At 41.2% G+C, this 26779-nt stretch overlaps 1 protein-coding gene across 1 annotated transcript; it reads left to right on the top strand.

Moving 5' to 3' along the window:
• kif5c (kinesin family member 5C) lies at positions 1 to 26779 on the top strand (the record flags this gene model as incomplete). The annotated part of the gene is made up of 24 exons (XM_071537967.1): positions 1 to 106; positions 404 to 477; positions 3861 to 3965; positions 5062 to 5110; positions 5214 to 5269; positions 5760 to 5847; positions 7066 to 7190; positions 7508 to 7612; positions 11988 to 12136; positions 14055 to 14203; positions 16658 to 16827; positions 17533 to 17601; positions 18832 to 19038; positions 19631 to 19777; positions 21157 to 21345; positions 22151 to 22268; positions 22416 to 22492; positions 22863 to 22972; positions 23377 to 23478; positions 23855 to 23915; positions 24117 to 24188; positions 24627 to 24731; positions 25316 to 25532; positions 26625 to 26779. Coding segments are annotated over 24 exons (2805 nt in total), but the record flags the coding sequence as incomplete, so codon positions are not given.

Below are 26779 nucleotides of genomic sequence, written 5' to 3'. Positions count from 1 at the left end.
CATGTTTTCTCCCTGCAGGGGAAGCCCTATGTGTTCGACCGAGTCCTGCCTCCCAACACAGTCCAGGAGCAGGTCTATGATACCTGCGCCAAGCAGATCGTCAAAGGTCAGTACTCATTCTAATCCCTCCTCTCTGGAGATATCCTCTTCACATCACTATGAATGGTGCTTTTAGCACTGTTTGAACATGATTACATTCATATTTAAGTATATTGATAAGAAAAGGATTATGGAGACTTTGTGTAATTTTGAGGTCAGAAGGGTTTGATTGGTAAATTATCATTATTTCATTGGGGTGACTGGATCAATATGATTAGAGAAAGGTGAGCCTATGCTGTAATCCACTGTTTGTATGGAAAGTCATGTTGGAGAGTGCTAGTGAATCTGTCTTGGTGTATTATAGATGTTCTGGGAGGATACAATGGGACCATCTTTGCCTATGGCCAGACGTCATCAGGGAAGACCCACACCATGGAGGTCAGTGTGATGATCTCTCTCTTCAGTGGGCTCTGGGTTCAAACATATAGAACAAGAAATACAATTGAATTTCTGCTTTAGAATAATGACAATCTTGAGCCTTAAAGTTATAATCTCTGTGACATTTTCTTATGCATAAATGTCTCCCAATTGACCATAAAATGACTTCAAACAGCATGATCCAAATGTTCTGAAGCCAAACGATTCTACTGTGGGTCCAATAGACCAATATTTACCTCATTATCTCATAGATTTTCTGCATTTGTTCTGCACCACACCAATCCCAACAACAGTAGCAAGCAGATGCTGCCTTCAAATTCTGTCTGAAATATTGTAATTACAGGTAGAGCACGCTTGAACGACCCAACTGATAAATACAAATTAGGAAAGTCGAATTTAACATGATACCCAAGGTGCCAAGATGTGACACGTGACATTCCTTCTTTGTGTAACTTTTAGGTGTCGTGCATATACAACAACTTTTAGCCAATAAACTTATTAAAATATCAATTACAAAACTGATGTGATAGAAAATTAGGTAAATATTGGACTTCATTGGGCCCACGGTGAAGCCTGGTTCCAGACTCCTGAATTGCGTCCCGTCCACTCCTCAGATTTTGTCGAGTGATTCAGAGAGTCTGGTGTTTGAACCGTTCGTGCAACGGTTTTTCATTGCAGTATCGGCATAATAATATTTGTTTAAATCACCCTCTTAACCAACATATTGTCTTTGTGAAAAATTACCGACATTCTTGGTTAATTTAGTAAATACGCCCCACATCAGTGTCACTGAAAATAACGTCAGAGCGGCTGGATACGTCAGTCACTAGTGATTGGTCTGGGGAAATCAACAACCCCCCCCCCCACACACACACACACACACACAGGAAACGGCTAACATGGAGGCAATCTCAGACTGAATAATGGAGTGGGAATGAAATGGCCATTCAGTCTGAGTATCAGGCTAGCCACGGTGCAATTGTTTGGCTTCAAAACACTTGGATTATGCTGTTTGGAGAAATTTCATGGTCTTTTTTTGTTGCCCTTTTTGGGACTCTAAAGAACAAGGACATGGCCACTAGTTCTTTTGGAGAAAGCTAATACAAAGCAGCACCAGCGAACTCGCTGTGTGTTACGCAGACATACAAACTTGAATAGATAATGACCAAATTTTCATTTTTGGATGAACTATTCCTTTAAGGAGCTGCTAACCCACCTAAAAGAATTGAATCAGCTTTCGATGGAGAGTTTTAATGTCCTGTGATGATCTAAAAGCTGTTTCACAGGAGTTTTTTGGGTGTTTTTGCCTTTATTTGATAGTCAGAGACAGATTGGGGGAGAAGTGGGGGGTAACATGTGACCAAGGTCCCAGGCCAGACTCAAACCCAGGACATTGCGGTTTAATGGTACGCGCCTTAGCCCACTGAACCACCAGGACGCCCCAACACGGGAGTATTTACTTCTATTACACATATAAAACAGCTTAATCAAATGATTGTTATAATCAGAGTGAGAGCAATAGTCACATTATTTGTTTGCATGTAAACATAGCCAGTGTATAGTTGTTACATAAAATCAGACCATGATAAACCTAGCTCCTGCTATAAAGTTATATCTATTGGTTGGATTTTGCCATTTGCCATGGTAACATCAGCCAGGCTACGACACCACACGCATGCAAAAATAACAACTTGGCACGCCTCTGGGTTAACACAAACAATGTGTTGACAGTGTGAGGTTGACATTGACATCAATGGCAAATGCTGTCAATTTGAAATAAACAGTAAAGTTATCAACTCGACAACAACCGACCCTTCTCCCTCCCCTATTTATTTACCTCAGAACTAGCTATAAATGTACGTCTGTCTCAGTGGCAACTGTGACATACTGACATAAATAACTGACAGTAACATTATCGACTGACAACGATCAAGTGCACCCATCCTCCCATTTACCTTGGAATGTTGAAAGGCTCAGGATTAATATCTCACCAAAAGGACTTGTGTGCTGTAACTCTAAACTACCAGCTGAACGACCAATTAGATGATTCCTCATATGAAGGACTGTGGGAGTTTCAATGAAAATTGAGCCAAGGTTGTGTGAAAATTCATAGCTAAGGTTTAAGAATTAAACTTTTACTTCATTTTCATTAATTGTGTAGTAAGTAAAATTCAATACAATACAAAAGACTTGACTTTGCCATCCGTAGCCTATGGCGCACTTTGGTCTGATGTTTAAAAAAATTATACTGATTGTCAAAATATCAAACTTTGAAAGGCCATAACTGCTATGATTATGGATGAAGGATATTTTTTTATTCTGATATTGGTTACATTTGGAGGGATGATGCATCTTGTTACTGACTGGCCCAATCAACAAATGCACCTATTCTTCTTAATGGTTGCAGACAAACTAGAGGCGTTAAGTGGCTCCCAGCTTTAGCTTAGAACTTGGTTCAATTCAACAGACCACCAATAGTCCTTAATATGCCGCTTCTCAGACCCAATGAGTAATAAATTGCTGTGGAAGAAACAGCCCAGCCCCAAAGTGCACAGCTGTGATAGTCTATAACACTTTTACTGCCGAGTCAATAACATTTTATTGCATTTATCTAGCTTAGGGGGACTCCAGCGAAAGAAATGGGAATGAGGACTCCCACGCTGAATTAATAATGTCTATACAAGGCGCTAAAAATGAAATACCCTCGAGGTGCTATGCAGTATATTTCATATAGATATGATTATGGATGAATTGTATTTTTTGAAAAAGACAAATGATTCAGAATACTAATGTCGGGAACAAGATCCTTGTCTTCCATGCCATATAGTTGATTTTCAACCTATATTCCTATGATAAATTCTATTCTATTCTATGAATCTACTAAATTCTCTTAGAAATTCTATAGATATAGGTTTGATATACCATTTCTATACCTATACAGAAATGATATAGGTATAGAAATGGTTCTGTAAGACTTGAAATGAACAGCAGGTGCGCTTCCTCTTGTAGCCCTTTTGGCTGGGTGCTCTGCTATAATTAAAACATGAGGAAAGCTATGAGGAACATGGGATGGCACCATGGGATAGCGCCTGATGAAGGCTTTATGCCAAAACATGTTAGCCTGATGAAGCCGAAATTTAAAAAAAAAAGAATTGTGAACTGAGACCAGATCTTGCTGTTTTTTGGATTTTTGGAGCCACTATCCCATGTCTTCCTCAGGCTTTCTTCAGGTTGCGGAAGACTTATTTTTCTTTAATATATCTAACTAATATCTAACCTTTCTGACATTTATAGTATTATCTTAATATGATGGTAGCAGGGTAGTTAGAGGTGTGATCTTTTTTCCACTGATCATCACATGTGGTGTGTTTGTATTTTCTTAGGGGAAGCTCCATGACCCCCACCTGATGGGCATCATCCCTCGTATTTCCAGGGACATCTTTGACCACATCTACTCCATGGATGAGAACCTGGAGTTTCACATCAAGGTGATCACTGGGGTCGATACTGGTTCCACCATGAACCATGATGCATCCAGCGAATGATCTGCCCTCTTTCTCTTCTCTTTTTATCAGGTGTCTTCTAGGTCGAATGGGTCCTACATTAAAAACATTAAAAACGTGATCAATACAAAATCAACACATGAATAAAAACACGAATATATACAGAACTGTGCAAAAGTCTTAGGCACAGCGAAGATGCTTTCAAAAATAATGAAATGAAAAATGTCTAAATATTAAAAAATTTACTATAAAGAGCAGTCTACTGACACACTAATACAGACAAGACAAAATTTATATAAAAAAATCTAGGGTGCCTAAGACTTTTGCACAGTACTGTTTCACTACATCTTTCAGGGACGAAGGCATCGTTCTACACTACATGTAATTTAGACCCTGTGACCAGTGAATATATGCTTTAAATGTTTTTTAAAGTCTCCTTTGGATAAGCATCCATTAATTATTATTATTCCATCAAAATACCACTGGATAAAAGGAGGTTCGCTTACCACATGCATGTTTGAATTTTGCGATAACATAAAGTTATAGCCGTTCTGGTGCTGATTGAGTGACAACTATTAACCAGTTTGAACCTGTTACTGATTAATCTTGGTCTACCTTTCTGTTATACTATGAAACAGATTCAGAGTGCTTCTGTCAGTTCTATCTACACCAACCTCGATTTGATCCTTGAACCTTTCCCACACTGTCATTTTGCTTATTATCTTCCCCCAAGTCACCAAAAAGAAGTCACTTCTGAGTCAACTGGCTTAAAAAACAAGTCCTGTAAATAGAAAAGGCCTGTGGTGGTTATCCACGGTCCTGCCAGTGACAGGAACCACTGGGATGCCAACTCCTATGTGGAGGGCTATGCTTACCATATGGCCAGTGGCACGTCCAGCTGGTGTGTGCGCATTCATGTGTGATCATTCAAATTGAAATTTTCTCATTTCAAAACAAAAGTGTTAGATTGCTCATCTGCTGGATTTGTCCACGGTCAACATTACCAGACTTGTTCACAGTACCGCATGTCACTACATTATTAGATTCAATTTGTGATTCTGCGTTTCCTCTCTTTCTTTAGGTCTCCTATTTTGAAATCTATTTAGATAAGATCAGGGACTTGCTGGATGGTACGTGAATTACTTAACTCGTTTTCCAATAATAAGTGCTCAACACTGAATAGGACAGCTGGGATGCAACAGAATCGCACACTGCTCTGATTTCTTTTTCTAGTGTCAAAGACCAACCTGGCTGTGCACGAGGACAAAAACCGGGTTCCCTTTGTTAAGGTGAGCGTTGCATCCGTTTGTTAACACTCATCAGAGGTGGAAAGAATAGTGAGATATTCAGCCCAGGTAGTACTTTTGTTAGCTCAATGAAATTTTACTCAAGTAGGAATAGGAGTATAGAAAAGTAATCAAAAGTAGCTTGCTTGAAAGGTGCTCAAATACTTATATTCAAATGAAAACATCAATCTTGTTCCCTTGTTTCCTTTGTGTGTCCTTTGCAAATAATTTGGGGTGAACAAGGTTTGGTGATGATCATAGTTTATTATATATAATGGGAGGTATCGGTTAGAATGATTATTTTACTATCAAGGACAGGAATCATTGCCTTTTACGACTCTGATTAATTCAAATAAAATAAAATCATAAAAGTAATACTTAGTAATATGTAAAAATAGTCACTTTCAATCACTATTTGTTACATACAACACCCCCCTTTTAATCCAGGTCTAGTATACAGTGTGCGACATGCCAATCTGTCTCCTTCTCGTAGGGGTGTACCGAGCGTTTTGTGTCCAGCCCTGAGGAAGTGATGGATGTCATCGATGAGGGCAAGGCCAACCGTCACGTTGCTGTCACGAGTGAGTGCGCAACCTTTACTCATGTCCTTATCCGCCACTGTCCATCACAGAATGTCATTTCACCAGGATGAACCAGGTCTCTGCATGCTATATGACATAAACTAACTGAATACTGAAACAGAACTGAAATATCACGGCCAAAAGCAACATTTAAACACAAACCCAATCTATCATATACTACCACTGATCTTACTACTACTGCTATTATCACACTGCTACTACTACTACTACTACTACTACTACTACTACTACTGCTATTACTATTACTGCTACTACTGCTATTACTGCTATTACTACTACGACTACTACTACTACTACTACTGCTGCTATTACTAGTACTGCTACTACTACTACTACTATTACTGCTATTACTACTACTACTACTGCTACTACTACTACTGCTACTACTGCTACTACTACTACTATTACTGCTATTACTACTACTACTACTGCTACTACTATTACTGCTACTACTACTACTACTACTACTACTACTACTACTACCACTACTACAACTACTATTACCACTACTACTACTAATGCTACTACTACTACTACTACCAGTATCACTACTACTACTACTACTAAAATAATAATGTAATTTTTCCTTTAAAGGAAACCATAAAACAATATTACTATTCTATATTCATAGCTCTAATACTATAATCCATATAGTATATAAATAGTATAATAATATATAGTATAATATCAGCATTCCCCCCAAAATGTTTTCGAGGTGAAAATGCTGCTAATATAGGATTTACATCTTTTATTGTGTGTCCTTTGCAGTGATACTGTATTGTATAGATACTGGTGTAAAGTGAAACATAACTGAAACATAACCTTCAGGTGGTACATTTCCAAACTAGCAGGCACTCAGAGAGCACAAACATCCGCCAACACTGAATGATTCTCCAACTTGCTGCTATACCCAAACACATCATTACTATCACGCAGATTCTAAATTAAGCCGCTTTCTTGACCCTGCAAACATAGGATCTGGAATCAAGTCTCTAAAAAACATAATCATCCTTGTCCCAAGGCCTATCAGCCCATCAAATGTCACGGAAATCCATTCAGAAGTTTTTGAGATAGCCTGCAGACAGACAAACACACAAACTACAGTGGTGAAAACATGACCTCCTTGGTGGAGGTAAGAAGCCCATTTTGCCATGTGAGAAACCTGGCTCTTGTCTAATGCCCGTCTTCCTCTTGCAGACATGAATGAACACAGCTCCCGCAGTCACAGCATCTTCCTGATCAACATCAAGCAGGAGAACATGGAGACAGAGCTGAAACTGTCGGGGAAACTCTACCTGGTAGACCTGGCAGGAAGTGAGAAGGTTGGACTATTTCCTTTTTATTCACTTCAGACTTGCTTATCTTTTTACGATGTTGTTTGTTACCAATGACTCAATGATTACTCGGCCAGCTGCCGAGATTTCCGGCTTTCAAAACTCACTTTCTGGTCCATACTCTGTTTTGGTCCTTATCTTGGTGAATCAGTTAATTGATAATTGACAATTAGCCCCAAACACAACCCTACAAAACTGAACCCAACCCTTGTAACTCTGTCATTCTTTTCCACTGTTAGGCCTAACCAGTTTTCCAGGTATCTCTGTGCTGACACCTTGTGGGTATTTATCTTCCTCTTTTCCAGGTCAGTAAAACTGGGGCAGAGGGATCTGTGTTGGATGAAGCCAAGAATATCAATAAGTCTCTTTCTGCCCTCGGGAATGTCATCTCCGCCCTGGCTGAAGGAACTGTAAGTTATCTGACTGTTTGTTTGCTTTCGTGTTTTTGTGTTACCAGGCGTTTCTCCACACTTCGTTTTACTACTTACCTCAGGAGACAGGTCTGTCTGAGACCCATGTCAAGTGAGAAAGTAGAAAAGAATCCCAGAGAGTGTTAGTATTATTTCAACCCGTCTCCTGGAATGGAAGTCAAAGTCATTTTCCCTTGTGTAATATACATGGCCAAAAGTATGCACCCCTTCTAATTTGAGGATTTGGCTATTTCAGCCACACCCATTGCTGACAGGTATATAAAATCAAGCACACAGCCATGCAGTCGCCACAGACAAACATTGACAGTAGAATGGGCTGTCCTGAAGAGCTCAGTGACTTTCAGCGTGGCACCATCAAGTCAAGTCAAGCCCTTTATCACAAGCATGTCTCAGAGGACTTCACAGAGGATGTGTCTAGCTAGATCTAACTAAACACAATCAATGGTGAACAAAATCATATTTTAGCAAGATTTTAGCAAGATAAACAATCTACCTATTCCACATAGCCTAACCTACCCGGCATCCCCAGCCTTAGACCCTAATGCACACAAGGAAAAACTCCCAAGAGAAACCTTAGTAGGAAAACTTAGAAGAAACCTTGGGCGGGCTGAGGCAAATAGGGATCTTCCCCCCGGGACGGCTTAGCGTGCAATAGATGCCGGGCAAAACATTGACAGAGTCATGGGCAACAATAATGACAGGAGAAAACAGAGAGACAAAGACGAAGAGCCAGGGCAGCACCCGCCACTGCCAGGTAGAACACTGTACTGGAGTCAGAGAAGAGGAGAGAGAGGATACACACACACACACAACACAACCAGACACACACACACGTACAGAGGAAGGGGAGAAAACAGCTGCACACAGTACACACAGGGTCAGAGACATGATAGGTGGGAGCAGCAGCAGGGATGGGACCGAGGCCGGCACCGACGACCACTGTACTGCACTGGAGTCTGAGAAAGGGGGGAGAGAGACAGGTGCACACAAAGACAACGAACACACGGAGAGAGAAACATCCATGTGGGAGCAGCATCAGGGATGGGACTAAGGCCAGCACCGACGACCACCAGAGCCGGGGCAGTACCCGTCTGCTGACAGCTAGCAGACTGCACAGGGATCTGAGAAAGGGTGGAGAAAACCAGCCGCACACACACATACACACACACACACACAGAGCTGTGCAGAAGCAGCACAAAGCCCAGACACGCTCGTACAGACATCAAATAGAAAGTGATTAGACACAGTGTAACCAGGAGGCAGCCCTATGCTATGTTCCCAACGGCAAATGTCTACATAAATACCGTCTAGGCTAGGGTAAGAGAAAAGACTGTGTCGAACCCAAGCCAACGGTGCTAAGGTAGGTCGTATGATTGCGACAATAAATAGGTTTTGAGTCTAGATTTGAAGATTTCGATCAGAATTAGCTTCCCTGACTGTAAGAGGTAGCTGGTTCCAGAGATACGGAGCTCGGTAGGAGAACGCTCTACTGCCTGCTGATTTTTTCTTGATTCTAGGGACAGTATGGTAGCCAGCATCCTGCGATCGGGGGGCACGAGGGGGAATATAAGGGATGATGAGGTTGGATAGATATGATGGTGCCAGCCCATGTAACGATTTATAAGCTGACAGAAGCACTTTAAAGTCAGATCTGGCTTGAATTGGGAGCCAGTGAAGGGAGGCCAGGATAGGAGTAATGTGGTCAAATTTTCTAGTTCTGGTGGTATTCTGGAGGCAGCATTTTGCACGAGTTGTAGTTTTTTAATACTGCAGTTAGGTAGGCCAGAGAGTAAGACATTACAATAATAGAGTCTTGATGAAACAAAAGCATGTATTAAAGTTTCAGCATCCGCCGTATTTAGCAGGGAGCGAATTTTCGAGATATTGCGAAGGTGGACAAATACTATCTTAGTGATTTCCTTAATGTGAGCAATGAATGAGAGAGCTGAGTCAAAAGTAACGCCAAGGTTTTTAATTGTGGGACTCTGGGTAATTAAGCAATCCCCAAAGTTTAGAGTAAGGTCTGCAACAAGAGGCAGATGGGCTTTTGGACCAGCAACTAGCATTGTTGGCATTTAGTCACAAGAAGTTTTGTGACATCCAATTTGTGACAGCGATTAGGCATAATTCTAGGTTTGTAAGTTGTGAACGGTCATCAGGTCTAATTGGTATGTAAATTTGAGTATCGTCCGCGTAACAGTGAAATTTAATACCATAGCTGTGGAAAATTTCACCAAGAGGTAGCATGTTAATGGAGAAAAGCAAAGGCCCCAGCGCAGAGCCCTGCGGTACACCAACGTTAACTTTAGAGTATTGAGATATAGTATTTTTATGTGAGACACAATGCATTCTATCAGATAGGTAGGAATTTAGCCAGGAAAGCGAGTCGCTTTCCTGGCGCTTTTTTAACAGAGTCGCGGATGCCATAGAGAATATTATGATCGACTGTATCGAATGCCGCACTCAAATCAAGTAGGATAAGAACAGAAGAAGAGTCGGAATCTGAGGCGAGGATTAGGTCGTTTACCACTTTTGTGAGAGCAGTCTCAATGCTATGGAGAGACCTAAAGCCAGGTAGTCGGTTAGTTGGGTAGAAACTATTCTTTCCAAGACTTTAGAGAGGAAGGGGAGATTGGAGATTGGTCTAAAGTTATTAAGAACATCAGGATCAAGGTTAGATTTTTTGAGCAGAGGTTTAATTACGGCTGATTTGAAGGAGGAGGGCACAATGCCAGAGGAGAGAGAGATGTTAAAGATGTTGAGTAGGGAGGGGCCTAATATTGGGAGAAGTTCCTTAACCAACTTAGCGGGAAGAGGGTCAGATAGGCTGGTTGTGGATTTAGAGGAAAGTACTAATTTAGAGAAGGTGTCTAAGGAGACTCAGGAGTCTCAGATTGCGAGAGTACAGTGGTGGTCTGTATTGCACCTAATGCACGATTAGGAGAGGGATCAACGCCCTCGGTGGGTAAAGAATTGCTAATCTCATCTCTAATACAGTCAATTTTGTGATTAATAAGATCTGAGAAGTAGGAGGCACCGTCATAGGATGTCATTTCTGCCCTGTTAGAGCTGCCCCATCAACTGTACTGTAAGTGCTGTTATTGTGAAGTGGAAACATCTAGCAGCAACAACAGCTCAGGCGTAAAGTGACACAAGCTCACAGAAAGGGACTGCTGAGTGCTGAAGCGCGTAGCACGTACAAATCGTCTGTCCTTGGTTGCAACACTCACTACCAAGTTCCAAACTGCCTCAGGAAGCAACATCAGCACAAGAACTGTTTGTTGGGAGCTTCATGAAATGGGTTTCCATGGCCAAGCAGTTGCACACAAGCCTAATATCACCATGTACAACGCCAAGTGTTGGCTGGAGTAGTGTAAAGCTGGCCGCTATTGGACTCTGGAGCAGTGGAAAACGTGTTCTCTAGAGTGATGAATCACTTTACCATCTGGCAGTGAGGCGGACAAATCTGAGTTTGGAGGATGCCAGGAGAACGCTACCTGCCTGAATGCATAGTACCAACTGTATAGTATAGGCCCCTTAGTTCCAGTGATGGGAAATCTTAATGCTACAACATACAGTGACATTCTAGATGATTGTGTGCTTCCAACTTTGTGATAACAGTCTGGGGAAGGCCCTTTCCTGTTTCAGCATGACAATGCCCCTGTGCACAAAGCGAGGTCCATACAGAAATGGTTTGTTAGATCGGTGTGGAAGAACTGAACTCAACCCCACTGAACACCTTTGGGATGAACTGGAATGCCGGCTGCTAGCCAGGCCTGAGCACCCACTCTTGTGGCTGAATGGAAGCAAATCCCTGCAGCAATGTTCCACATCTAGTCATCTTACAGAAGAGTGGAGGCTGTTATAGCAGCAAAGTGCCCATGATTTTGAAATGAGATGTTCAACGAGCAGGTGTCCACATACTTTTGGCCATGTAGTGTATCCTTTGAATCATTTTATTTATGTATTGAACCTTTATTTAACCAGGTAAGTCCCACTGAGATTAAAAATGAGACTAGCTTTCTGTCACCGTAATCACATTGTTCTAGTCCTCTCTGTTTAGGGCTGTGTGATATTGACGGAAATATGACTTTTGCTAAATCCTCCATAGGATTTGGTCAGTGTAACGTGCAACTTAATCTGTAGGCCAGGGAATCTGCATTACTGTCTGAAACACTTTTCCTCCTTTTCAAAAAAATTACAACCTCCTGTGATATGGAAATTGCCACATCACTTTGTGTTCATGGACAGAATGTGAATATATGAATGTGAAAATCCAGTGTTTTGAGTGTCACAACACAGTGTCAAAATGTGCATGGCTCATTTTGTTGTTGTTCTTCCTTCCCATCCACAGAAAACCCACGTGCCCTACAGAGACAGCAAGATGACCCGCATCCTGCAAGACTCTCTGGGGGGAAACTGCCGCACCACCATCATCATCTGCTGCTCCCCTTCTGTTTACAATGAAGCTGAAACCAAGTCCACCCTCATGTTTGGACAGAGGTGGGCTGTCAGCATTGATTCACAATCACAGTGAAGCCTACAGCATGTCAGTGACTGTTGGAGCAAAGTTGTCTCTCAGTTGTTTCAGTGTGCAACCCCTAATATTAAAGGGGGGGTATCTTTAGAAATGGATAATCAAATGTTTTTCACGGGTGTTACACTCTTGGATGTTCCTTTTTCACAGTGAAAAATTAACTGACTTTTAGTGAGTCGACCAATCATCTTACATTTGTACTGCCAGCCAGTCAGAACAGTGGCTCTTTATTTTTGATTTGACGAAAATATGCTTTAAATTTAGTAAGATTTTAGTTATGGCATGTTGATTACATTCAGTCAATTTCTGACTAAAATTGCCTATGATTTTAGTCTACTAAAGTAATTATATTATAGTCGGTAAAAATACGTCCACTTCAACAGTTCAACCGTATAATAGAAAAAATAGCACCTTTCTTTTAGTGTAGGTTACATTTACACCATTTAAATATGTTTTTGAACTCAAAGACTACACTCAAAGAAACATTCAATTTAATACAGTCAAATACAGGTAATTAAAAAAACATCATGTGACCTTACTATACTGTCTTTACCTGGATTAATAAACCTTTAAACATTGAAAGAATTTTTTCCCACCCTGAAGGGAAAAAAACAGTTCAGAAAGCCCAGATACTGAGGAGGGAATTCTTAATGGATCTCTATTATATAATAGAATATGACAATATTATAATGATATAATAGAATGCACATTTTAGTTATTCATTTCGTGACAAGATTAACACTGGACCTTTCCACCCCTCTAAGAAAGATTATTCCTATGGGAGCCACTGGCCAGTGGCTCCCATAGGAATATGATGGTGGTTGTTTGAACATGTCAGTCTATGTATGTGTATGCAATGGAAGGGCAACCCATTCAGCTCTGCGCTTTGTGTCAGTAACTGAATGCTCCTGTGTGATTTATTGTGCGTTGGTGTGATGTCAGGCATCCTCTGGTGGGCTGCAAAGCAAACAGACATTAGAAGACCAATCACTGGGAGACCCAGCTGTGACCTGCTGCCATAGTTTAACCAACATACTGCAGGCAGGGAGCATCAGTCAATCTAGTATTATACCATGGTCTGGGTGAATACTCGATTCTGATTGGCTGCAGGGTGTCCATTAATTCCTGATAATGGACACCTACTAAGTAGTTCCAGTGAAACTGTCTATTCACCGTTCTAAACTAATGCGCTGGCTACATAGTATCATCCTGTATCTAAAATTAGTAACCATAGCAACAGGGACGCAGTCAAAGCCTCCGTTTACAATTTGTATGTTCGTGAAAATCTTGATATTGATTTGGAGACAATGACTGGCCTCGCTGTCGTCCACGAATTCCTGATAATGGACACCTCGTTGGGCGTTATCCCTTACTTGAAGGACAGAGTCAGACACTGGGTTGTGAAAAAGATTAATCAAAGATGAACATTTAACCTATTGTTCCACCTAAAGGGTTTAGTTGTGGTGCAGTGAGACTGCATTTGTTTGCTGTCTTGTGAAAACAAAACATGGTGCTACTTTTCTCTGTTTCCAGACTTCTAAGACAAACTGTAGTTCATAATGACAAAGAAATTGAGACGTTGACTTACCAAACACGCAATTACAAGGCTTGTATCTTTGCCATGATTTCATATCTGCTCCTTGATGAAAAAAGTGGAAAATCAGATTTCTAGAATTGTCTTCCAGACTCATATTGTATTGCACCGTGTTGCACCGATTTTTGCTGTCTTTTTTTAATTCTGCTGTTCATGAAACATTGTAATTCCTCCAGCCCTTCATCTCTTCATCATCTCTTATTTTTTAGATTGTACCATCTACCTTCTCACCTATCCATCAATCCACTAAAACCTTGCTGAACCACGTCCTGTTTTTTTTTTTTCTTCAGGGCTAAGACTATCAAGAACACAGTGTCGGTGAACCTGGAGCTGACAGCCGAGGAGTGGAAGAAGAAGTACGAGAAAGAGAAGGACAAGACCAGGGGTCTGAAAGTCATGATCCAGAAACTCGAGAACGAGCTAAAACGCTGGAGGAAAGGTAACAAAGGAGAGAGAGAGAGGGAGGCTTCAATGAGAGAGTAAACAGATAGTTGGCAGAAGAGAGAGAGACAGGAAAGATGGAAAGAGAGAGGGGGGTGACATGCGACAAGGGTACTAGACTGGATTCAAACCCAGGACAGCACGGCTACATGGTATGCACTAAGTTTAGCCGACCAAAATCAACAGACCTTTGGGCCAAGAGCAATGTCCACCAAATTTCAAATTTGTTCATAACTTTTTGAGATATCTTGCTAACAAACAGTCAGAGAGGAGTGAAAACCTCCTTCCAACTTTGCTGGCAGAGGTAATTAATGATCAGTTTTTTTTAAATGTGATCTCTAGTTGATCAGCTGCCTTCATCTCTTCTATGGAAAATTCAGTAATGTTAGGCTAACTGGCTTGCTAGGTAATGTTAGCAGCTGAACTGTTAGCAAACAGCTTAAAGCATACATACATACATACATACAGTACATACATACATACATACATAGAAGCACTGCTTATACAATAATGTGTTTTATTGTAACATGCCAGAGTATCTTGTTGTCTTACAATTCTATTGACATTGACTTGTTTGAATGTGATTGGTGATTGAGAGTCAGCTGACAGCCGATCAGCTGATGACGTGCGGCACTTCAGTGTTCTGCCTGAACTAACACGATGCTCCATTTATGGTCTGATGTGACTTGAATCCCCAGTGAGCATCACTCTAATGTTTTGCATCCTAATGAGCACGTTTGAGCCGGTCTGACAGTATGCAAATCACTTCATTTGTGCACAGTGCATTCCACTACTAGTTCCTCTTCAACAATAGCCATTTGAAGTAGTAACAAAAACAGATGTTTGCTCTCCTGGACCACAAGGCCTAGATCTCATGGGATGCTGGAGGTGAACTACGTACATTGATACTGTACATGTTTTCCTATCATTATGTCTTCACTGTTCCTCTCTGATGTGATTGTTATAATGGAGGTTATGAAGAAAAACTCTAGAGGATCCATAAAGTTTGGATGGCGGTTTCATGCACGCACACGCACACACACACACACACACAGCATGTAGAATAATTCGGTCTAATGAGCTACAGAGGGACAATAAAAAAAAAAGAAAAAATCCTTGTCAGAATAAGTATGTCATTGGATAATAGGATTTTTCGGCAGTGGGCAATTTTCCATCTTGATTTAATCTTCAAGAATGACCTGGATGGATTTTGTCCAAATTTATTTGGTCTGACGGAACTTGTACGGTGATAACAGTGGAACAAATGAAGGGAGTTTGCATGACACAAATATGTTTCATAGTAGCGGACTGTAGAAGAGGCAGAGAGATGAAGCGGAGCCAGAACAGAGTGGAGGCTGACGAAGCAGGATGACTATTGCTATGGTTACCGGCTCCGTGTGACGGCAAGTTTCACCGACAGATAGCCTGTTTTTGCTTTGTAGTCTCTCTCTCTCTCTCTCTCTTTCAGGCTGCCCTAAGATAACAGATTCAGACACAGTGCTGCAGATTAACCGTGGCTAGAAAACACTCAGACCGCCCTTGAAAATGCCAGCCTGCTCTCAGTCTGGCCATCTGTGGAAAAAAAAAAGTCACACATGCAAACACAAGCAGCAAACATTCTCTTTGTGACAGGGAATGTGGTCTTAATTTTGAGAAACACAAAATGCTACACATAGCAGCTGTGAAAAGCAGGTTGTGTGGTCTTAAGTGCAGTACACTTAATAGCGAGATATTTTTGGAGCCATACCCTTTAACCCCTGCATCTTATTCGGCCCTGTCCTCCTCATGCTTTTAAGTCACCAGCTTCCACTTACATGCCAGTGTACACAGAAGCAGAGAAAAAACGTATTCCAATGCAATTTCTTTCAGTTGAAATGCCACAGGCAGGGTGTGCATACAAATTCTGAGGTGCTGGGATGTAAGCTTTAGAAATACCAGGCACTGAGGGGTCAGACTCGGGTCACCATTTGAATTGCTTGAGACTTGACTTGATGCATGAAGAGAAGACTTGGGACTTGACTTGACTTGGGTTCTGGTGACTTGGACCTTGACTTTGACTTGTACTCTGATGACTTGAAAAGGTTTCTAAAGTCTTGACTTGAGATCTTGTGTTTGTGCAAATGACTTTGAGAGATTGAAAGTGATGAGATTTGTTCCACCAGACGACTGAATTTAAATTGTTTTAAACTGTTATCTGAATTTGTATGGAATGATTGAATTTATTGAAGCTGAAACTGATTATAGAAATCAAACTCATGATGCTCTTACCAAGTTTTTATCCTATTAAAACCAAACATCCTATATATATAGTTTTCTTTCAGATATTAAATTTGACTTGACTTGGTAATCTACATTTTGACTTGGGACTTGACTTGTGCCTCAAAGACTGATTTTTTTTTTTCTTAGACATGCTGCTATGCCTAACCCTCCCTCCTATCTCTCTCTCCTCCAGGTGAGGCAGTTCCAGTGGAGGAGCAGCTCAGCAGCAAAGACAAGAAGAGCGGCAGTGAGGCCACGCCCGTGATTGACACCTCGGCCCCGCCTCCCGTCCCCCTGGCAGATGAGGAAAAGACCCAGTATGAGAAACTCATCACTGATCTGTACCAGCAGCTGGACGACAAGGTGAACTAAGAGCTGAATATACCTGCATGGACCCAACAAAGCTTTGAATAAATACAGTATCAAAATTAAACCCAAATGAATAAAAAATAAATATATGAGTGTCCAATGACAAGTTGAGTCAGGGTAAAGGGTATATGGGAATCCTACACAGAAATAGGATGCATTTGTATATACTATATATGCATTTGGAAAAATAAAGTACCTGTTATTTCTTGTTCAGTATTTCAAAATTTCAGATGATTACGTGTTACTATTTTGTAATCAAGGGATGACTCATAGCTTCAATAATATTCCGTCAGTTGTACCTAATGGCTCTAACAAACAATGAATGTATAAATAGAAGATGAAATGGGGTTAAGTATTTGGCTTATCATAGGAAAACGTAATGCATATATACTGTAATGTGTAACAGGCGGTGATAATTAATTTACTTAATGAGGGTGATTAGGCTAATTTGCCCAGATCCCTCCTCAATTAGTTGTAAATAATCATATTGGCCTGCATCCAAAACCTCCTCCAAGTCATAACAGCTGTAGTATAATCTTAATGTTGGTATATTATAAGATCGAAGGATGGTAGCTTTTAAATGTCCTCTGGAGCATCTGTGTTTAATAACTGAGGTGCATTCTGTTTCAGTCAGTACATCCTGTAAACCATCACAATATGCTGAATCATATCTCTATATTGCCTCTCCTCCATTTTCAGGATGATGAGATCAACCAGCACAGTCAGACGGCTGAGAAGTTCAAAGAGCAGATGATCGATCAAGATGAGGTAAACCTCAGCTGTGCAGTATGTAATATCTCTGACCGTCTTTCCTTCTTTCCCCTACAAACCTCTGCTTTACAGCCACAATCTGCAACTTTTCTCCTTCAATCCGGAAGTAGAGAGTTGAGACGTGAAGACACGGGCGTGACTATTTCCAGCTTCCGGAAGCAACAACCCCATTTATTTTTCGCATAGACATGGTCACGTGACCCGCCATTTGAAGTGTTCCAAAAGTTGAATGACTTGAACCGCTACACGATGACCCATTAGCTCAAACGAATAGCAGCTACGTCGAAAAAACTAGAATAGATGGAAAAAAGGCTAAGGTACAAGGCTGTGTACATATGGGTGTTAGGGGGTAAAGAAACTCCTCATCCCAGAGATAATTGCACCATCGAAGTCCCCCTCGCTCCATCATCTTGTCAGGTGGAAAAGACAAAGAATACCTAGAGCCATACAAGATAGACCTAACGTTACAGTCTCTATCTCTCACTAACAAGGTTGAAACATTTGTAACCGATGATCATGTCATATATTGTTATTTAAAGTCAAATAGCTTTAAGAAAAGGATTCGCATGTTGAATTGCACAGTACATACCAAGGTAAAGGCACGATGCTGCTGTCAAGTCTTTGTTATTCACATGTTGACCTGTACCTTACTTCTGTTAGTGCTTATCGCCATCTAATGGCGGAGAATGATGCTGAATTTGCCCACAGGCTTCTTAATGCACAGTATGAGAGTTCATTTTCATAATGCACAGTATACCATTCTAGAACTGCCTCGCCCACCTACTCACAGTGCCATATTTATATATATTCTTAATGGGCTTTGAAGAGGCAATTTCCTGACAAGCACAGGGAAGTGATTTTAATGAGAAATCCATTTCCATGGTAACACCACCGTTCTATCACAAGTACCTTTGAGGAGAAAGCTTTTTGAAATGGGCTGACAGTGAACAGAGACAATAGCTGTTATTTGTGTCATTTAGTCCTTCGGGCTCAGAGTCGAGTGCAGCGCTGTCATGTCAGGATAAAGCCTCAGCCACCGAGATTATCTTTGTGTCACCGATATTTTACACTGAACCACAATTCCAACAAGTCTGAATATTATTTGAAATAGCTGCAAAGTGTTCTTCTATACGTACACACCCTCAATTGTCAAATCCATCCATCCATCCATCCACTGACCCATCTATCCATCCGTCCATCTCTTCCTCCCTCCCTCTGCCCTTCCAGTTGTTGGCGTCTACCCGTCGGGACTACGAGCGGCTCCGGGAGGAGCTGTCTCGCCTGCAGAGGGAGAACGACTCGGCCAAGGAGGAGGTGAAGGAGGTGCTGCAGGCCCTGGAGGAGCTGGCCGTCAACTACGACCACAAGAGCCAGGAGGTGGAGAACAAGAACCGCAGCAATGAGCAGCTCAGCGAGGAGCTCGGCCAGAAGACTGTGAGTTCACTCCGGGAGATGTCTATCGTGATGTTCAGTAAACACGATGAGTACAGTATCGGCACTTCTATGGGTTTGTCGACTAATCTGTAAGACCAGAATTACATGAATGGCAGTGTTAATGTATAATATTTAAGAGGAGGAGAGCTTAACCCAGCAGGTCACAATTTTTATGTTACATATTGCATCTGAAGTTAACTGGAAATGTGTCATAACATGAAACTTGATGTGCAATAGAGAAAAGTTGCTTTGTTTCCCAGTGTAAAAGACAAAGCCCTGTTACAATTTTGGAAATATAATCTGAAATCATTTTTCCACTGCAATAGTGACATTTTCAGTACAAACTGACATCAAAGCTGTTGTCCCTCTCAGTGACAATAATTAAAATTTTGGGGATGAAAAAATAGTGTTATTACCCAGGGAGTGTAATGGTATGAACTGCATACTGTATGGTTAAAGTTTCATATAGTAGCTCAAACAAGACAGGAGATATGGTTATTCAGAACTTTCAGTTAATTGTTTTGTGTGTTTGTGTGTGTGTGTGTGTGTGTGTGTGTGTGTGTGTGTGTGTGTGTGTGTGTGTGTGTTGCAGAGCACTCTGGAGGGTGTGCAGAGGGAGCTGGCCACCCTGCAGGAGGTCAGCAGTCACCACAAGAAGAGAGCAGCAGAGATCCTCAGTCTGCTGCTCAGAGACCTCAGCGACATCGGCAGCGTCCTGGGCACCACTGACCTCAAAGCTGTAAGGAGCCACGCTGGAGCAGATTGGACTTTTGGTTACACAAACGTTTCTTGGAGGCAGATAAACCTAGGGCTGTTCGAGTCCAGAAATTGACTCAGATTCCAAAATTGTGAATCGATGGAGTTGATTCCTACAATTCCAGACAAAATACTGCCCCACTACTGATATGTGTGGTGTAGAATTAGGCATTTTCTCAACAGTCAGCGACAGTGTCTCATACCTGGTCTAAACTCTCCCTCTCCCGCTCTCTCACTCTGTTACCGGGCAAACTTGAGCCACTTGTACACTTATCAGAATCCCCAGAGAGGAATGGCTCTAGGATTCACTTACATGCGCATTTTCCGTACTGTGTGGTTCTCAATTCCCAAATGCCTGGAATCAAATTGATCGACTCCCTAGTGAAACCACAATGTCAAAGAACATAGTTTTTCAGAGCGCAGGTTAGCCAGCTGCCAAAGCTGAATAGCAAAGAGGCAACTGGTATAAATATCAATATTAAATGGCAATGACTTATTTTTTTTTATTCATTCAAGACCATGCCATTCATGATCTTTCAAGGTCAGCAGCTAGCTAACTAGCTTACCTAGGTATAGGCTAGTATGGCTAGTTTGAACTTGGAAGGTTAGCTATCTAACCTAGATACCTTAATATGGCTAGAACACACTTTTTCAGATAGCAGCAAGAGCACTAGGCTTCATAATATTAGCTACTCTCTTACCCCTTGCCCTTTTTCACTGGGTTTCAGTCTAACATTACTTAGCTAGAAAAACTATAGTTCTTTTGCTCCGTCCATTGAGATTTAACTGGGTTTAACTCAGCCAATGAGATTACTTCTGACTCCAAAAAATGTGCCCAACATAATGTACAAGGCAGTACCCTGCTGGTAGTACATCTAGCAAATTACCATTTCAATTTCAGTAGTAACAGATTTCAGTTGTAACTTATGTTATCAGCTCCTAAATGTCAGACTGAAGCTGAATTATCTAAAAACTGTATCCCACCACCATTCCATGATTGGTTTCCTAACAATTATTCATTGTCCTCGCGGTTGATATGGGCACACATTGAGCTAGCCTAGATGCAAAATGTCAGATATGTTCACTTTCTCTTGATAAGAAATGGTAGAAAAGCTGACTTTCTTTGGGTGGAAGTATTCCCACTACTTTGATTTTACTGGGCAGAAGGATGACAAGAACATTGTCAACTGTAAATTATGCGTAGGTACAAACATGTTTTCCACATTTCTTCCTGAAGGTCTTGCTTAAACAGCATGACAACAGATAGGATGCAATTGGAGGTGAAACAGAAAAGAAATATAACAAGTAGTATAACAAAAGTGCTCTTTGTGAGTAATAATTCCACTATGTCTATGAATTCAGATGACAGAGACGAACGGTGTGATGGAGGAGGAGTTCACCATGGCTCGACTCTACATCAGTAAGATGAAGTCGGAGGTCAAGTCTCTGGTGAACCGCAGCAAGCAGCTGGAGAGCAACCTGGCTGACACCAGCCGCAAGATGCAGGCCAATGAGAAGGAACTGGCTTCCTGTCAGTTACTGATCTCCCAGGTAATAGAGGCGGGGCTAGATTTTTATATATTTTTTAAATGTCCCATTTTTTCATGATTTTATTTTCAAATATACTACGGCTCAGGATGAGAATATGTAGTTTAATTAAAAGGGTATTTATCGAAAGAATTTGAAGACTAAGTCCTCACAATACTGGACCCTGATTGGCCACAGCATATGGGAAAGACTGCGGATGCGAGCTTCCGACTTGAAAATATCGTTCACGTCAGCTTTTGTACGTAAATACTACTTGGGAACTCAAGGTTTGGCGATGGACTCTGGTTTCTCAGACTTGCTGAATTCTGACGTAGATTTTCATCACGAGTCATTTTGTGATCACAACTCTCAACTTTAATCATGGCATCTTGACGTCAAGTTCAACAAGTTCGAACACATATGACTTATGGAAACTCCCTAGATCCAAAGACAAGCCAATGACAAGAAGCCAACGTCTTGTCATTTCCTCATCTCCCAGGTGTGTAGGGGTGGGGTTAGATGGAGGTTAAAGGTTATAGGAGTTAAGACTTATGGAAAACCCCTAGTTGCAAGGCTCTCTTCATTGAGAAGAAGAAGAAGAAGAAGCCAACCTCCCATCAGTTACAAGTTACAGGTAGCCAGACAGGAAGGAGGCAGATTGACCAGAAAGTTATGTAGTCGATCTAAACCATTGCATATAGATTTGCAGTGTATATTACTTGTTTCACACATTACAATGCCTTTCCTTGGTGTTAGTGTCAGGGTTACCATGGCTTACCTTGGTGTTAACCATATCTTAATTGTTCTCTTTGTGTATTTGTCCCTCCAGCTCCAGGCGAAGATCATGTCGCTCACAGACCACTTGCAGAGTGCAGAACAGAAGAAGAGGCAGCTAGAGGAGGGCCAGGACGCTCTGATGGAGGAGTTGGCCAAACTGCAGGCTCAAGGTGAAGTATACGTACATGTAGACTTGACGGTCAACAATGTGGTATGCACCGTCAATAATAAACACCGGTGTGCATTCCTAGTTAAAGGCAGAAGAGTAGCTTGAGGCCTTCATAACAAAAGGCGATCTTTTGTTGGTGTGTCCTCAGGGAAAGTGCAGGAGGTGTCAGTGATGGACAAAGAAAAGGAACATATGAGCAGACTAAAGGATGCTGTGGAGATGAAGGTAAATTCATAAGTTTCTACAGTTTCATCTGTCGCTTTCCAAAGCTTGACTGTTCAAACATGATGGGTTCAACTTGGCCCAAGCCATATTTCACAGCCTGCGCCAATTAATTGCTTGGGTCAGGCTTGAGTTCAAACATATTGTTTAAAAATGTTACAACACAACAATGTATTATTAGAGAATTCAAAGCAATTTTGGTCTTTTGTCAAGTTGGGGTTCACAAAAAGCCATACCTCTTGGGCTTGTTTCGGGTTTAGACCGAAATTTGAGTGTTTTAGTCAGTTTTTCAAGGAAACGTTAAGCTGTATCCCTTTTCTGTCCATTCCTGTCTCCATCGCGTCTTCTCTTCCCATGCTCTGTGTTTGTGTAGAGGACCCTGGAGGAGCAGATGGAGAACCACAGAGAGGTCCACCAGAAACAACTGTCCCGCCTCAGAGACGAGATTGAACAAAAGCAGAGGATGCTGGACGAACTCAAAGAGTATGCATATGAAATAACAAGACGAGATGAAATTGACTTGAATTATATCATATTGTTGCAGAGCATGCACCATGTAATAACACATAGAATCCCTCTTATATTATTTATGGAATATCTACAATAGAGTGAGCATCTCTTTACTTTACTGGAGCTAAATCTTAAATTGTAAGCTTAACTTACCCATATATTAAACTGTAATTGAACTTTATCTTTATTCTGTGTGCTCTATTCTGTGTCTATTCACTAGCTTGTAACTTGAGCTCTCGAACATCACCAATGAACGCCATGCTCTCTATGCTAACAAAATCTATCAGTTAGGAAGTATTGTTAGCAGATAGAAAACATTGCATTGGTAAATACTGTCTGTAAAGTGCGCAGTAGTGATGCTGCTGTCTGTCCTCTAGTTTGAACCAGGCTCTACAGCTGGAGCAGAGGAAGCTGCATGCCGACTATGACAAACTGAAGTCCGAGGAGCAGGAAAAGGACCAGAAACTCCAGAAACTGGTGTAAGTTTGGCCCGCTGTGGTTACTGTAGGCTTTTCACCCAGCGTAGGTTTTTCAGTGTTTCGTTCTTTTTCACCAACTCCCTGCTTCACATTCATACAGTTCCACACACTCACACTGCAAACTGACCAGTGCAGCCACAATCAAAGAGGATCCAAGGCTATTTGTTGAGATAAACAAAATCACGTGTGGCCTCATATGATCATATGATTTCTTTTTTTTGCTTTGTTCAATGCATCTCTACATTTCTTTATCAGTGAACAGAGTTAAAACTCTTCTTCGTGGATTAAGCACAATCTTCCTTTACAGGCCCTTGTCATTATATGCACCAGTCAAGTTGTTATAGTAAACTGAAACAACTGTCTTTTTCTAATTTAGGCTCCTGAATGAAAAGAGAGAGCAAGCCAAGGACGACCTGAAAGGTTTGGAGGAGACTGTGGTAAGTGGATTAATAATCACTCTGGATAAGCCTAAAATTTGAAATGCTCATGCAAGTAGGCTATTATATTCTAAAGTGAGAACCATATAGACAACACAAACCAGTCCTAAAAGATTTTCAGCATAGATGATCCATAACTGTAGAGGAAGGGAGCCATACTCTAAAGTTGATGGATAATGAGAACATTGTTCCACCCACCAGGCCAAAGAGCTGCAGACGCTGTACAACCTTCGCAAGCTCTTCATCGATGACATGGGCATGCGGGTCAAGAATGTAAGTATGCAAATACTCTATATCCCATTAACTAAAAGCTGAAATATTTTTTAACCTTTACTGCTTAAAACAGCTCAGCTCTCAGAGATGTCAGGAACATGCCATAGTGTTCGTTCCATTGGAAATAATGAGAAAAAGAAGCCAGCAATGTAAAATACGGAAGAGGATGAGACATGTGAAAAATATATTTGAGTTCTGAGTTTAAAGTCCGAATTCTGAGATTAAAGTCCGAATTTTGAGAAAAAAGTCAGAATTCTGAGAATAAAGTCAGTTTAAATTCTGAGGAAGAAGTATACACATTTATTTACCAGTTTTCCTCATTTAATAAACTTTTCCCAGATACTGCTCTTATGTTTAAGCATAGTAGGACATTATTACCATGCAGGTATTATGTTGGTACATGATGCCTCTCTCACTTCCTCCTTTCTGACCAATCAGAGTGCAGACAACGACAGCGATGAGGCAGGCGGCAGTCAGGCTCAGAGACAGAGGATCACCTTCTTAGAGAATAACCTGGAGCAGCTCACTAAGGTCCATAAACAGGTAAGCTATGTGCACGCACACACACACACACACACACACACACACACACACACACACGCATATTATTGGTTGGAATTTTTATTCCAGGAAGTAAAAGTAATGAGATTTTGAAGAGAAATATGGCATTGTCGAATATATGTACATTATTATTATCCTGAATTTCCCCAAGGGGATTAATAAAGTGCTATCTTATCTTATCTTATATTATCTTATTATGGTATGAATAGCTAACAAGGTGGAAAAAAAAAGTTTTTTCATTTCATTTTCATTATAAGAAGTGATTATACACATTTAGCATCTCCTCAGTTAGTTGTATCTAAAGTCTTTCAGGATAAATTCATCCAGAAATTATTTCACTTAGAGAATGTATAAAAGAACAACTATTCAATAGGATCCTCTGATTAGGCTCATATGGAGTAGAAGTGTGGCTTTGTGCCTTAAAACGGATAAGTGAAATTTTAATTACACAACTAACTTATAACCAGTGTACAGATGCTAAAATGTGGGCAGGTTTTCTTGTCACATGCACACAAACATATTCACTCGGGCATCATCTGAACAAGTATATGCTGTGTATCTTCCAGCTGGTGCGGGACAATGCAGAACTGCGCTGTGAGCTGCCCAAGCTGGAGAAGCGTCTGCGGGCCACAGCGGAGCGGGTCAAGGCCCTGGAAGGCGCCCTGCGGGACGCCAAGGAGGCAAGCCTGAGGGACCGCAAACGCTACCAACAGGAGGTGGACCGCATCAAAGAGGCCGTACGCTCCAAGAACGTCTCCAGGAGAGGGCACTCTGCACAAATAGGTGATGCATAGTGTTCCCACCGAAATTATTCTGATCGGTTTATTTTGACTGTTTCCTCATTTAGTTCAGGTTGTTTGGCCAGGTGAGAACACAGGTGTCACCAAATCACGACACCAAGATGCCTGAAAATGCAGGCGTCAGTCCTCTGCTGAGAGAACTGCAGTGTGGTTTGTTACGTAAACTGAACCAAATACAGGAAATGATCCCAAAACGCAAGGTTTCATGGATAGAAGGAGACGGATGTTGGCATCCGATAGCCAGCAGTTCCTCATGGTTGGAAGGCCTAGCATAGCAAAATGAAGTCTGGACTGATGCTCATATTCAGCTATTTCTTCATATATTCTTAAAGGAATAGTTCACCCAAAATTGAAAATTCAGTCATCATCTACTCACCCCCATGCCAGGTGAAACTCTGGTGAAGTTTGTTAGTCCATACAACACTCCAAAGTCTTTGAGAACTGATCTTTAAAGTTCCAAAAATAACAAAAAATAACCATAAAATGACTCCATGCAGCTCATGCAGCATAATCCAAGCCTTCTGACGCCATACGATCGCTCTGTGAGTGAAAAAAAATAAATAAATTTGATCCGTTATTTCATGCAAGTCTTTCTCCATTGTATTTAGCTTCCATCTTGTGAGGTTTGGTAATGCGGAAGCTAAATACAATGGAGAAAGACTCGATTCAGAAATGTATTATATTAACAGGATTATGACTCTGACCTGCAAATTGTTGTTAATGTTTTTTTTTCCATGAATGGGAATTTATTATATTAAAAGACATGATTTGTAGAAAATGATTTCCTCAACTGCTGTATAGAGGAGAGAAGTGCCTGTCACCTGACTGACTGACGTGAATTTGCCCCTTGAGGACCATGGTGCTATAGTAATAATAATAATTATTAATCATTTAAACGCCCCATGAACAATGAATAAAGTTCTGTTAAATGTGAGTGAAATGAAAAAAATTGAAAGAAAGAAAAGACCTTCAGCACTGTGATTTATGTGTGCGATTCAGAAAAATCCTAAATGCGTTTTTAATAAGAAGTGCCTCAGTTGACTGTTTGCTGTCTCCCTGTACTTTGTGTCGGTAGCCAAGCCTATCCGGGCCGGGCATCAGCACCAACAGCACCCGTCTGCCTCTTCTTCAGTGGGACATAGCATCCGTGGAGGTGGGGGGGCGTCCAGCCCTCGTCATCACCACCCGCGTCAGCAGCAGCAGCAGCACCATCAGAACCACAGCAAGTAG

The sequence above is a fragment of the Centroberyx affinis genome, unplaced genomic scaffold (genome assembly GCF_046629955.1).
Source record: "Centroberyx affinis isolate AG114_WGS23_722 - 3 ecotype Tasmania unplaced genomic scaffold, CSIRO-AGI_Caff_v1 ptg003167l_1, whole genome shotgun sequence".
Classification (NCBI taxonomy): Eukaryota; Metazoa; Chordata; class Actinopteri; order Beryciformes; family Berycidae; genus Centroberyx; species Centroberyx affinis.
The sequence above is the reverse complement of the archived record's forward strand: the minus strand, read 5'-3'. Positions and strand labels throughout refer to the sequence as shown.